Source organism: Dendrobates tinctorius, unplaced genomic scaffold, assembly GCF_039654945.1.
Source record: "Dendrobates tinctorius isolate UK_male_01 unplaced genomic scaffold, ASM3965494v1 ptg000140l, whole genome shotgun sequence".
NCBI lineage: Eukaryota > Metazoa > Chordata > Amphibia > Anura > Dendrobatidae > Dendrobates > Dendrobates tinctorius.
In genome coordinates this window covers 2,497,556-2,512,835 of record NW_027361808.1, presented here as the reverse complement: position 1 = coordinate 2,512,835, position 15,280 = coordinate 2,497,556, and the positions used below count along the sequence as shown (strand labels likewise).

General features: G+C 44.5%; 1 protein-coding gene across 4 annotated transcripts in view; it reads left to right on the top strand.

Annotated features, from left to right (window-relative positions):
* Window positions 1-15,280, top strand: part of LOC141049008 (dihydroxyacetone phosphate acyltransferase-like) — a 414,268-nt gene that overhangs the window by 124,150 nt on the left and 274,838 nt on the right. For all 4 annotated transcript variants that reach the window (XM_073545096.1, XM_073545099.1, XM_073545098.1 and 1 more), the window contains exon 3: window positions 3,561-3,737. In XM_073545096.1, the coding sequence (XP_073401197.1) occupies window positions 3,561-3,737 (177 nt within the window). The remainder of the gene's footprint in view (window positions 1-3,560; window positions 3,738-15,280) is intronic.

Genomic DNA, 15,280 nt, shown 5'->3' with positions numbered 1-15,280 from the left:
TTTTTGCTTTTTCCTCCTTGGTGACTCATTCATAACACCCCACTTCTTACCCCGAGACATAAAAAAGCCAGGCTGGAGTTCGCCAAAACTTACCTGAAAAAGCCTAAAACGTTTTGGAAGAATGTTCTCTGGTCCGATGAGACAAAAGTAGAGCCTTTTGGGCAAAGGCATCAACATAGAGTTTACAGGAGAAAAAAACACGGTCCCTACAGTCAAACATGGCGGAGGTTCCCTGATGTTTTGGGGTTGCTTTGCTGCCTCTGGCACTGGACTTCTTGACCATGTGCATGGCATTATGAAGTCTGAAGACTACCAACAAATTTTGCAGCATAATGTAGGGCCCAGTGTGAGAAAGCTGGGTCTTCCTCAGAGGTCATGGGTCTTCCAGCAGGACAATGACCCAAAACACACTTCAAAAAGCACTAGAAAATGGTTTGAGAGAAAGCACTGGAGACTTCTAATGTGGCCAGCAATGAGTCCAGACCTGAATCCCATAGAACACCTGTGGAGAGAACTAAAAATGGCAGTTTGGAGTAGGCACCCTTCTAATATCAGGGACCTGGAGCAGTTTGCCAAAGAAGAATGGTCTAAAATTCCAACAGAGCATTGTAAGAAACTCATTGATGGTTACCGGAAGTGGTTGGTCGCAGTTATTTTGGCTAAAGGTTGTGCAACCAAGTATTAGGCTGAGGGTGCCAAAACTTTTGTCTGGCCCATTTTTGGAGTTTTGTGTGAAATGATCAATGTTTTGCTTTTTACTTCATTCTCTTTTGTGTTTTTTCATTTAAGACAAATTAAATGAAGATAATAATACTAAAGAATTTGTGATTGTAATCATTTTCAGGAAGAAACTGAGTATTATCTGACAGAATTGCAGGGGTGTCAATACTTTTGGCCACAACTGTATATAACTTACACAGTACACAAACATCATAACATTGTTCAGCATATTAATACTTAATAAAACTGTACCACATAACACACTATTGTACACATAAAATGTACCTGCTTTATTAGGAAGGAACGAGGAGATGTGTGGGTCGCCCTCCCAGGGCTTTGGGGTACTTGGTACCGGGCCGGTATCAGTGGGATGTGTCACAGCAGCGGTGACCCGGACCGTGGCCCTGGGCGCCCAAGTAATAGGAAGATGTGAATGGTGTAATGTAGTTAGATGAATAGTTCGTGACGCCACCTGTGGTGCTCGGCAAGGGAGGTGTTAAGCCGACGCTCCATGCAGATCCGCTGGGACTGACCAGGCTCCAGTTCATGCGCTCTCTCCGGAGATGAGCTCATCCTCTCCGCTCTATCTCAACGCTCCTTCCACACATCTGCACACTTCCACCATCCGCAGACTAACTAACCACCCTCTCCTCTTGGCCCTCAGAGAGCACTCCTCCCCTTAATCCCGGTTCAGAGTTCCCCCTGCTGGCCTGGAGTGGAACTGTGTTGCATGCATAGATTGACTGTGAGACAGACCCATCATTGCCTCCAAGCCTGGCATTATCCTCCCCTGGAGGAAGGCAAAGCCACTGTGGCGACCATACCCCTGGGGGCGCCACATATGCAAGGCATAACTTAGCCCCCCAACACACCCCTTACAGTGGCAGCTGCAGGACAGTGCATTGGCAGTTCAGGCACAGCATTGGAGGTCATCTGGTTCTGGTGGGCTTTAAAAGCTTACATGCATACTTTGCCACATCAACCAGCAATGAAATGTCACTGGATTTTAGGATGACATTATACTGCATTTTGATTCTTACAGCACACCCCCTGAGGCTGCAAGATGTACCTCCTCGGGTACATGTACCACAGGATGAGAACCTCTTGGATAATTGATGCATGCTTTAGGCTGATACACTTACAGTGGGGCAAAAAAGTATTTAGTCAGTCAGCAATAGTGCAAGTTCCACCACTTAAAAAGATGAGAGGCGTCTGTAATTTACATCATAGGTAGACCTCAACTATGGGAGACAAACTGAGAAAAAAAAATCCAGAAAATCACATTGTCTGTTTTTTTTTTCATTTTATTTGCATATTATGGTGGAAAATAAGTATTTGGTCAGAAACAAGCAATCAAGATTTCTGGCTCTCACAGACCTGTAACTTCTTCTTTAAGAGTCTCCTCTTTCCTCCACTCATTACCTGTAGTAATGGCACCTGTTTAAACTTGTTATCAGTATAAAAAGACACCTGTGCACACCCTCAAACAGTCTGACTCCAAACTCCACTATGGTGAAGACCAAAGAGCTGTCAAAGGACACCAGAAACAAAATTGTAGCCCTGCACCAGGCTGGGAAGACTGAATCTGCAATAGCCAACCAGCTTGGAGTGAAGAAATCAACTGTGGGAGCAATAATTAGAAAATGGAAGACATACAAGACCACTGATAATCTCCCTCGATCTGGTGCTCCACGCAAAATCCCACCCCGTGGGGTCAGAATGATCACAAGAACGGTGAGCAAAAATCCCAGAACCACGCGGGGGGACCTAGTGAATGAACTGCAGAGAGCTGGGACCAATGTAACAAGGCCTACCATAAGTAACACACTACGCCACCATGGACTCAGATCCTGCAGTGCCAGACGTGTCCCACTGCTTAAGCCTGTACATGTCCGGGCCCATCTGAAGTTTGCTAGAGAGCATTTGGATGATCCAGAGGAGTTTTGGGAGAATGTCCTATGGTCTGATGAAACCAAACTGGAACTGTTTGGTAGAAACACAACTTGTCGTGTTTGGAGGAAAAAGAATACTGAGTTGCATCCATCAAACACCATACCTACTGTAAAGCATGGTGGTGGAAACATCATGCTTTGGGGCTGTTTCTCTGCAAAGGGGCCAGGACGACTGATCCGGGTACATGAAAGAATGAATGGGGCCATGTATCGTGAGATTTTGAGTGCAAACCTCCTTCCATCAGCAAGGGCATTGAAGATGAAACGTGGCTGGGTCTTTCAACATGACAATGATCCAAAGCACACCGCCAGGGCAACGAAGGAGTGGCTTCGTAAGAAGCATTTCAAGGTCCTGGAGTGGCCTAGCCAGTCTCCAGATCTCAACCCTATAGAAAACCTTTGGAGGGAGTTGAAAGTCCGTGTTGCCAAGCGAAAAGCCAAAAACATCACTGCTCTAGAGGAGATCTGCATGGAGGAATGGGCCAACATACCAACAACAGTGTGTGGCAACCTTGTGAAGACTTACAGAAAACGTTTGACCTCTGTCATTGCCAACAAAGGATATATCACAAAGTATTGAGATGAAATTTTGTTTCTGACCAAATACTTATTTTCCACCATAATATGCAAATAAAATGAAAAAAAAACAGACAATGTGATTTTCTGGATTTTTTTTTCTCAGTTTGTCTCCCATAGTTGAGGTCTACCTATGATGTAAATTACAGACGCCTCTCATCTTTTTAAGTGGTGGAACTTGCACTATTGCTGACTGACTAAATACTTTTTTGCCCCACTGTATATGATTTCATAATGCTCTCATAAACTGCATATTCATTGACTTAGTTAACATCATTTTTCTTTTCATATCCCTGACGCTGTGGTCTTCAGATAAGTGTGGAATCTGGTGAGCCATTTCATGTTGTACAAAACAAAGCTGTCCAGATCCTTGATGAAATGAGCCACAATCTGAAACTGGGAGCTATCAGACTGTTTGCCTTCGGTTTGAGTAAAATCTTCAAAAGGCTTTACCAAAAAGTGTTTGTCAACCAGGAAGGCATGCATAGGGTAAGTGATGTCACAAATTAATATTTATAACTTAAATTGCTCACAAAAGCCTTCATGAGTTTTTTCTTCTTACAAAGGAGACAATAAATGGTCAATTTAGTTTCCATGTAAATATAAATGCTGCACAAGTTGTGCTCTATTGGGGTATGTGCGTATAGATTTCTTTTGAGGTGGTAAAAAAAAAGTTTTCTAAAGCTAGTCACTTGGCTATATGTGCACATGGAATTTTAGGTGTATTCTGCCTAGAACTTGCTCCATAAATGCTTAATAAAATGAATAATAATGAACAGCAATGTCAAAATGATATTGCTGTGCACATTTTCATTTAGCTGCTTCAATTGTCGGAAATCTAAAGCAGTTAAATTAAGCCACTTGCCCAATTTCTACACCTGAAAGTATAAAATAAAATAAAAGAAGCTATTGGCGGAGCTGCTGAAACAACGTCAGCAAAACCGTTTTCTTAAAGCTGATTCACCTTGGGAGACTCAGGAATTACCCTGATGTATAAAAGACGACACGTGCACATGGCCTTTGAGGTGTTTTTGGAGGAGTTTTTAATTTTATGAAGCAGTTTTGGAAGAGGTTTTTTTTTCAGATACGTTTTTTGAAGCCTTCTGATTCACTTAGATTGGAGACGCTTCAAAGAAGTAACATGTACTTTATTTTTTCCCTCCAAGCAATTTTCAAATCTCAAGAAAATGCCTTAAAGGACTGAACATATAACCAGCAAAGTGTTTTTACAATAGAAATTACTAGGAAAAGACTTTGAAGTGTTTTCAGGAACTTTTTCTTGTGATTTGTGGAGCAGACCTTCAAAGACTACTAAAAAACCCCTCTGTGTTCACATACCCTTAGGCTGTGTGCCCACGTTGCGTTTTTTTAAGTGTTTCCGCAGCGTTTGTGCTGGCTCAGACGCTGCACAAACTCTTAAAAGATGCATCAAATTAATTAGCATGTGTTTTTGGCTTTTTGTGCCAATGCATGAGTTTTTAAACGCTCAGGAATCGCTTAGTGGCTAAAAACGCAGCATGCTCATTAATTTCCGCATTGCTGAGCGTTTTTAGCCTTCCCCAATGTTCCCAGAAAATGCGCGTCAAAAAAAGCGTCAAAAACGCGCGTCTTTTGTGCAAAACGCGCAAGAAACACGTGGAAAAAAGACACGCATTTTCTGGGAAGGGGATCAGTTTCCTGAGCGTTTAAAAACGCTAGCTTGGGCACATAGCCTTATAGTTCTTGCATACGTATAGATACTGCATAATTTATGCTCTGTTAGTGCATATCAACCCTTTATTATCTTAGCTGGTTTTCTGTGTTCTGTATACAAAAAATAAACTCTGACATTTTATTGGATTAGAATAGAAGGGAGAACAGAGGAATTAAGTAGCATGAAGGTAGAAGATAAAGAGATATGGACACATGAACACTAATGAAGGAGTGCTTAGAACACGGAAGCCGAAAGTGCACAGCATAGCTCCATCAACTGTATAGCTGTTACGGATGGATCAGAAGGGGTGAGTCTGCAGTACCCCACTGCATATATGATGATGGATGGATGGATTTGTGCTGTGCAGCTCCACAACTGAGCACTTCCAGCCGCTGTCAGCATCGGGAAGATCTGATGGGAGTGTGACCCCTGGCATCCCGACCTATTAATCAGATATTGATGACCTATCCTAATGCTTGGCCATCAATATAAAATACTGGACAACCCCTTTAACTGAGAATCCAGCAAGAAATCCGTTAATTTTGTGGCTATTCTAGGTCAATAGGTATTTTTCTTTACAGGCTGTCTTTAAAACATTGTATAAGGCATACATACAATGGAATATAAATGATCTTTACCAGGCCTAGAGTTAAAGATGACCCATTTCTTTTGTATTTTAGGCAAAAAAAATAAAATAAATATATATATATATATATATATATATATATATATATATATATACACTGCTCAAAAAAATAAAGTCAACACTTAAACAACAGAATAAAAACTCCAAGTAAATCAAACTTCTATGAAATCAAACTGTCCACTTAGGAAGCAACAGTGATTGACAATCAATTTCACATGCTGTTGTGCAAATGAAATAGACAACAGATGGAAATTATTGGCAATTATCAAGACACCCTCAATAAAGGAGTGGTTCTGCAGGTGGGGACCACAGTACTAATGCTTTTTGGCTGATGTTTTGGTCACTTTTGAATGTTGGTTGTGCTTTCACACTTGTGGTAGCATAAGACGGTCTCTACAACCCACACAAGTGGCTCAGGTAGTACAGCTTATCCAGGATGGCACATCAATCCGAGCCGTGGCAAGAAGGTTTACTGTGTCTGTCAGCGTAGTGTCCAGAGGCTGGAGGTGCTACCAGGAGACAGGCCAGTACACCAGGAGATGTGGAGGGGGCTGTAGGAGGGCAACAACCCAGCAGCAGGACCAATACCTCAGCCTTTGTGCAAGGAGGAACAGGAGGAGCACTACCAAAGCCCTGCAAAATGACCTCCAGCAGGCCAAAAATGTGCATGTGTCTGCACAAACGGTTAGAAACCAACTTCATGAGGATGGTCTAAGTGCCCAACATCCACAGATTGGGGTTGTTCTCCCAGCCCAACACTGTGCGGCCCTCCAAAGAAATGCCACCCACACCATTACTGACCCACTGCTAAACCGGTCATGCTGAAGGATGTTGCAGGCAGCAGATCGCTCTCCACGGCATCTCCAGACTCTGTCACATGTGCTCAGAGGTGTATCTAGGCTTCCTGGCACCCGGGGCAAGAATTTAGTTCGGCGCCCCCCCCCAAGTACAAATGCGACTTGCACACTTAGCCATGTACCCACGAGCTGCTCTCACCATGGCTCTAAATGTTCAGTAAAAAACTGACAGCAGGAAGAGAAGCTCGTTGTCAAGTATGAAAATCGCATATGAGTGAAGTGTCCATGTGATGACTACTGGAACCTGCAGAGCTGAATCCTGACATTGCAGCTTCTGAATTCTCACAACTAATGCACTGCACACTTTTAGGATTCTCCCTTGCTGATGTACAGTCATGTCAGCACAAGTATGTGATTTATATACGTCTGGCCACATTCCGACTAGACGTGCCCAGCCCCGCTCCGTTCATTTTCATTGAGTGAGGCCACACATGTCTAGTCAGCATGTGACCGCATGTATGTAAATTATCGGCATGATAGAATTCTAACAGCGTTCAGTGAGCACTGTGAGAATTCAGAAGTCTGCAGTCACCTAGAATGACTGCAGACCTCGTACAAACCTGGACTACCCCTTTAATGTTCCTAACAAATAAAAACATGAGAATAAGTCAGTATCATAAATAATATTTACATCCAAGTACCTTATAGATGACATCTCTGGAATTGTTCTCCTTTTCTTCTTCTTTACCAGACCCCATGATGAGTTTTCTCATCCACAGCCGTCTCTGCAGACTTCCATCTTCTCCGGTCTTCTGCAGCAAATCTCCACACGATCCCCTTAAAGATAGAAGTGTCATTATAATGCTCCTGAATACAAATATCTGCAATATACTGTCGCCTCACACTATTCCCCTCCCTCCTCATACTGTCTCCTCTAACATCCCCCTGTTCACCATACTGTCTCCTCATATATTTACCCCCTCACTCTCTATACTGTCTGCTCACACATTCCCCTGACTCCCCATACTGTGTCCACATACATTAACCCATTCGCTCCCCATACTGTCTGCACCCAACCCCCATACTGTTTCCTCATACATACTCTGTGTCCTCAAATCTCCCCACACACATTAAATCCCCCATCCCCACTCCAAATCCCTCACACACATTAAGTAACCCCCCATCCACACTCCAAATCCCTTACACACATTAAATAACCCCCATCCCCACTCCCAAATCCCCCCCACACATTCTGTACCCCCCACTCCAAATCCCCCACATATTAACCCCATCCCTACTCATTAACCCCCCAAACAATAACCCCCATCCCCACTCATTAATTCCATCCCCACTCATTAACCCTCCGTCCCTACTCCCAAATCCCCCAACACATTATGTACCCCCCACTCCAAATCCCCCACACATTAACCCCAATCCCCACTCATTAACCCCCCCACACATTAATTTCATCCCCACTCATTAACCCTCCACAAATTAATTCCATCCCCACTCAATAACCCCCATCCCCACTCAATAACCCCCATCCCCACTCATTAACCTGCTACACATTAACCCCCATCCCCACTCATTAACCCCCTACACATTAACCCCATCCTCACTCTTTACCCCCACACATTAACCCCATCCCCACTCATTAACCCCATCCCCACTCTTTAACCCCCCACACATTAATCCCCATCCCCACATTAACCTCGTCTCCACTCATTAATCCCATCCCCACTCATTAACCCCCATCGCCACACATTAACACCCCCCATCTTCGGTGGTTTCTTCAGCTCCACATTGGAGCACACTTACCACCAGCGCTGAGCGCCGGGGAGTGACGTCAGCAGCGTGATCACATGACATGTCACGCTGCTGACGTCGCTCTGGCCCGGCGGTCAGAGCTGCAATTGTACTGGCGTCTATACAGACGCCAGTACAATTGTTCCCTGAGAGCCGGCACGCGCTCCTTCTCTGCGACAGCTGACACAGAGAACCGCCGACTCCCATCCCGGGGGGCGGCAGAACGCAGCTGCCAGGGAGGACACTGCGGACCTCTGCATTAGGCGGCCCGGACTGCGCCCCCTGCCGGCTGTTCCCGGGGCAACTGCCCCGGCTGCCCCCCCTAGATACACCCCTGCATGTGCTCAGTGTGAACCTACTTTCATCTGTGAAGAGGACAGTGCGCCAGTGGCGAATTTGCCAATCCTGGTGTTCTGTGGCAAATGCCAAGCGTCCTGCATCATCTGTTGTCTATTCTATTTGTACAACAGCATGTGAAATTGATTGTCAATCAGTGTTGCTTCCTAAGTGGACAGTTTGATTTCACAGAAGTTTGATTTACTTGGAGTTATATTCTGTTGTTTAAGTGTTCCCTTTATTTTTTTGAGCAGTGTATATATATGCAGTTTTAAAAATTCCAGAAAGGAAAATGGGCCGATGCAAAAAGTTTGGGCACCCCGCATAGCTAGTACCTAGTAGCACCCCCTTTTGAAAGTATCGCAGCTTGTAAGTGCCTTGTGTAGCCATCCAAGAGTTTTTAAATTCTTCCTTGGAAATTTCTTCCAGTTCTGTGAGATTCCTGGGTCATCTTGCATGCACTTCTATTTTGAGGTCTAGTCACAGACTTTCAATGATGTTCATATCAGAGGACTGTGAGAGCCATTGTAAAACCTTCAGCTGACACCTTTTGAGATAGTCTATTATGGATTTTGACTTGTGTTTAGGATCATTATCCATTTTTAGAAGCTATTCTCTTTTCAACTACCATTTTTTTCTACAGAGGGTGTTATGTTTGTGTAATGCACAAAGACTGGATGCAATGCACAGAAGCACAAGAAGGACACAGTCGAGGATGATTTATTTATATACAGTGATTTAAAAGGAACTTGTCAGCAGGATTGTGCACAGTAACCTACAGACTGTGTCAGGTTATACTGATTAAAATGATACCTGGGTTGATAAAATCCATCTCGTGGTTGTGTAATCTTTATTTTCAGTTTTGAGGTAATGATGTGCTCGTTCTTCGGGGGTGGCCTGTGGGAGGGGGGTCTTTATGTGATGTTCTACTTAGCTATTTGTAATGAAGACTGCTGACAGGTCAATGTTTCCTCAGTGACCTGCCCCCTAGCTAACATAATAAATATTTGAATATTATATACACATACTAATTTAAAAAACACCTTCCGCAGGCAGCATAATCACATGTGTAATGCGCATATACTTATTATGGTTGAGGTTATCCTGTTATTTAAAAAAAAAATCCATTTGAAAATGGCGCCCTTCTGCACCTGCACATTAGCAGCTATCGGTGTATATAGAGGTGATCCGATAGCTGCTAGAGAAAAAAATGTCCTCCTCCAAGATGGTGCGGTGCATGTGCAGTAGCAGCTATCGGTGATCTGTCAGCAGTCTTCAGTAGGAATACCTAATGTAGTGCAGCGGTAGCACCGTACGCAGTGATGAGGCAGTCACTCACAAAGTTCAAACATAAAAGTCCCTTTAATGTGTTATCTTCACACAGTAAGGTTCCAATCCACACAATTAGATATAACTTCAGTGCATATAACTTCAGTGCATATTATCAGTGATCAATTCACACCAGTTCATAGCGCTACATAGTGCACGGATTTGTATCACAGTCCCTAAACATGTCAGACTTCACCTTGTCCAGTTTCCATGGGCGACTGCATGCCGTGCCAATGTCTCTCACTTACAGCCTCCTTTAGTCTCTTTACTCACGCACACAGCCTTACACAGTACTTGATATCCTCCGGGTCACAGCCGGGCACTAAATCCATCTGTTTGTAGCCGTTACACATGACAGTCTTTCTTTGGGCACAGGAACTGTCTACCTCCGGGCACAAGACATCCACATCCGATACGAGTCATCATGGACAGCAGCACCACTGTGTACGCTGTGGGTTGCCAGGCCTCACTCTGGCCCTAAGACACTTGAGACTCTGCAGACTCACTCAGACCTCACTAAGACCTTTCCTGCAGGGCTTTTATCACAGAAACCCGTGGCTTTCAGCCACATGGAAAACATGGGTCTGGAATGGAACAGACTGCAACACTATCCTACTGCAATCTGTTTCAAACACAACATACAGAGCAGGTTTTCCGTACCTCTGCCTTGGACACTAACATGTCCAAGACTAACACTTACTTTTATTATCAGTCTGCATTACATTCACAGCTACGCCCATGACTGCTATGCTCACCTATGGCCTTCATAGACCTTCGTGCATATCCTGGGGAGACTACACAGCGAACCCTACCTGTGACATCGGTCACTGCTTCACCATTGCAATCCCAGCTACGCATGTGACTGCAATGCATTCTCATAGCCTCAATACGCCTCCGTGCATATCCTGGGGACAACACAAAGTGCCCCCTAGCTGTAACAAGGGTCACTGCCTGACACTAAGCAGAGCACCACATCATGAACCCCCCACAGGCCGCCCCGGAATCCAAGCATATCAGTAACTGAAATCTGAAAATACAGATTAAAAAACAACCACAAGACGGATTTCTTCAACCAAGATATCATTTTAATCAGTATAATGGCACCAACCTGACATTGACTGTAGGTTACTGTGCACCATCCTGTTGGCCTGTTCCCTTTGAAGTAACTCTAAACAGTTAGTGTTAGTAACTATATCAATACAAAAATTGGTGGGGGGAACAAGAGGCGCAATAGTGCCCTATCACTAGTGACACTTGAAGTATGAGCGGTATAATACAGTTCCACTCACCTATTCCAGTTGTGTAACCCACAACTGGCTTGAGAGCATATCACAGAATCAGCTGCTGCAGGACCTCCACCAACCACTCGCACGTGGAAAAACCTTCAGAAAGTTGTGGGAAGCAGGGTGTGTTGCAGTCCGCGCTGCCGAGATTCACAAATCACCTGGGATACAAGATGTTGTAGCAGTGTACTCCTTTATTTCCTCCTACGCGTTTCGGCGCCCTTCCTGGCACCTTCCTCAAGCTTTTGTCAGGCGATGGCTGACACTTTGCTGTCATAGGCTTTTCACTGAAGCCTGTTGTGCTGGCCTCAGTGACATCGCTAGAACCGTCTGCTCCACTCTCTTTTCTGGTGCCAAATCTGTCTGCGGTTTGGCGCACAGGGATTTTATGTCCAGGAAGTTCTTTCTCTGGGTCACCAGATCAGGTCCAGCATCCAAAGTCACTCCCTCTGCAAATCTTCCAGCACCATTTGATTCCTCTTGTTTTTTCCTGGCCAGCAGATTGCAGTCTTTCCTCACAAATGGCACATCCTGCAAGGGTTCTTCAGAGATTTCACTGCTTGTTATTACATTTGCATCAAGAATTTGTTGAAATTTCATTGAATCTATTCTTCCTTCTATCCGTGAAATGTTCCCTGTGCGATTGGCTGAAACAACGTCAAAGGATCAGGCTTGTTTAGATGTTCTTTAGCATACTTTGACGCTGAATTTTTTGGTGAGTATGCAGGAGAGGTTTTCTTCTGAAGACTCTTCCTTGAAGACCATATTTGTGCAGGTGTCTCTGAACAGTAGAACAATGTACCACAGCTCCAAAGTCTGCTAAATCTTTCTGAAGGTCTTTTGCAGGGTTTTTATAAAGCTGGGACATTTGCATCATCTGGCCTGATAGCGGACAAGCCAAAACCCTAACAGGCTAATTAAGGTCTGAAACTTTGGCCAAAGTTATCTGAGCACACAAATCTCCAAGTGTGACCAAACTTTTGCTTCCGCCCATTTCCATTTTTGTAATTTGTAAAACTAAAAAAATTAAAAAATGACAATATATATTTTTTTTGCCTAGAATATAAAGGAAATGTGTAATTGTTAACTTTAACCCTTTTAGAGATTACTAGCTGAAGAGCCCGGCGCTGCCCGGGCATAGTAACTAACTGTGGTTAGTTATAACAAATTATAATTATCCTCCATCCCATAGTCCCGTGCCCATAAACCCATCATACATATCCACCATCCCATAGGCCCGTGCCCATATACCCATCATACATATCCTCCATCCCATAGGCCTGTGCCTATATACCCATCACACATCCTCCATCCCATAGGCCCGTGCCCTTATACCCATCATACATATCCTCCATCCCATAGTCGAGTACCCATATACCCATCACACATCCTCCATCCCATAGTCCCATGCCCATATACCCATCACACATCCTCCATCCCATAGTCCCATGCCCATATACCCATCATACATATTTGCCATCCCATAGTCGAGTGCCCATATATCCATCACACATCCTTCATCTCATAGTCCCATGCCCATACACCCATCATACATATCCTCCATCTCATAGTCCCGTGCCCATATACCCATCATACATATCCGCCATTCCATAGTCCCGTGCCCATGTACCCGTCATACATATCCTCCATCCCATAGTCCCATGCCCATATACCCATCACACATCCTCCATCCCATAGTCCCATGCCCATATACCCATCATACACATTCGCCATCCCATAGTTGAGTGCCCATATACCCATCATACATCCTTCATCTCATAGTCTGCTCTCAATGACAAATGTTTCCAAGCATTTAGTGTGGTGTAGAAACCTCCAGAATAGGTCCCTCGAGCAGTGGAAACATGTGATATTCTCAGACGAATCATTGTTTACCCTATTTCCGCCTAGCGGCCGAGTGTATGATTGGAGACAGCCGAAAGAAGCATTCCATCCAGACTGCCTTCTCCTAACCGTAAAACATGGCGGAGGTTCTGTGGTGATCTGGGGTGCCATTTCGTGGAGATCCGCCGGACAAATGATATCCCTTCATGGAAGAATTAACAGCCGCGATTATTTAGGCATTTTGGCCAACCAAGTGAATCCTATGTGTTGTGAGTTCATTTTCCCCTTCATTACTGAGGCCCGAGGAACTCCCTCTTCTGGTAAAGAAAGGTAGTGAGCCTGATTATCAAACACCTGAGGCTGATGATGATGACTGGCTGAGTGGAGTTACGGACTGGATATAAGGCTGCCGACGCCCTTCTGCCCTGCGGGTGATTTCTCTGTGGGATCCTTGGAGACCAGTCTGAATTCCTGCTCCTCTAAAGCTAAGTTTGCTGCTCGGCCTTTTGCTTTTGTGCTTTGACTTTGTTTTGCTTTGTTTTTCTGGATTTCTGCCATTCCCTGCTGGGGTGTGCTGAATTCATTTAGCTCTGTCTTCTGAAAATACCTGAGTGCTGATTTAGTTTTTGAAGCCTAGCCGCTTCAGGGCCTTTTTCATATCAGCTTGTTGGCTTATGTCTTTGATAGGGTTTTGGCAGATTGCAGACAGCAGCCTTCCTGTCCTTTCCTATCTAGATAGTTGCGGGCCTCGTCTTTGCTCAGTCTATCTTTCTGTCTGTGTTAGTATTTTCATCTTGCTTCACCGTCATTATATGTTGGGGGCTGCCTATTGCTTTGGGGTCTGCTCTGGGGCAGTTTAGATTTCCCCTTTCTTTCTTTAGGCCTATTTAATTCTCCGGCTGTGATCGAGGGGTCTAGGGCTTCGTAGGAACCCCCCACGGCTACTGCTAGTTGTGTTGATAGGTTCAGGGGTCTGCAATCTGATAGTTGCCAACTTCTCTGGTTTTCTGGACTTAGCTTGTATTTCTGCTTTTGCCTCCTATGGTGACTCATTCATAACAGAATCACCCGCCATACCGCAGATTCTAGGGTACTCAATAGCAGGAAAGAATTGTAAAAGAAAAAAAAAATGTGTGTATATTTTTTCCTCTATATCTCTGAGGCCGTAGGGGGAATTTTTTTTTTCTCTCAATGGAGATAAAGCAATTGTCTGATCGTGTGGAGCAGCTCGCTGCGGAAGTGCGGGGAATTTCCGCCTACCTTGCTCATTCACATGCTGCTGAACCAAAGATTCCTACACCTGATGTATTTTTTGGGGATCGGTCTAAATTTTTGAATTTCAAAAATAATTGTAAATTATTTTTTGCCTTGAAGCCTAACTCGTCAGGGAGCTCCGCGCAGCAGGTTAAAATTGTCATCTCTTTGCTGCGTGGCGATCCCCAGGATTGGGCGTTTTCTTTGTAACCAGATGATCCTATTCTGACTAATGTGAAAGCATTCTTTCAAGCTTTGGGGTTATTGTATGACGAACCTAATGCCATTGATCAGGCTGAAAAGACCCTGCTGGCATTGAGCCAGGGTCGTGATTCTGCTGAATTGTACTGTCAAAAATTCCGAAAGTGGGCAGTACTTACTACCTGGAATGATAATGCCTTGGCTGCTCTCTTTCGGAAGGGGTTGTCAGAAGCCGTAAAAGATACTATGGTGGGATTTCCTGTTCCCTCTGGTCTTGACGATTCTATGTCACTAGCCATTCAGGTTGATCGGCGTTTGCGCAAACGCAAAGCTGCACGAAAGGTGTTGCCACCTGTTGAACAAATGTCTGAACCTATGCAATGTGATAGAGTTTTTTCCAGAGAGCAGCGTCAGGAGTTCAGAAGGCGTAATAAGTTGTGTTTTTTCTGTGGAGATGCCTCGCATATTATTTCTGTCTGTCCTAAACGAGAGAAACGCTTTGCACACACGTTTTCTGTTGGGGGTGTTCAACCTAAGTTTCTTCTGGCTATTACTCTGATCTGCTCCCTGTCCACATTTTCCGCCAAGGCTTTTGTGGATTCGGGAGCAGCCCTAAACCTAATGGACTTGGATTTTGCTAAACGTTGTGGATTTCCGATGACACCTCTGCAGACGCCTATCCCTTTGAGGGGGATTGATGCTACTCCTTTGGCTAAAAATAAACCCCAGTTTTGGACCCAGGTGGTAATGCGGGTCGCCCCAGACCATCAAGAAAATTTCAGATTTTTGGTGTTGCATAATCTGCATGATACTATTGTTCTGGGGTTTCCCTGGATACAGATTCA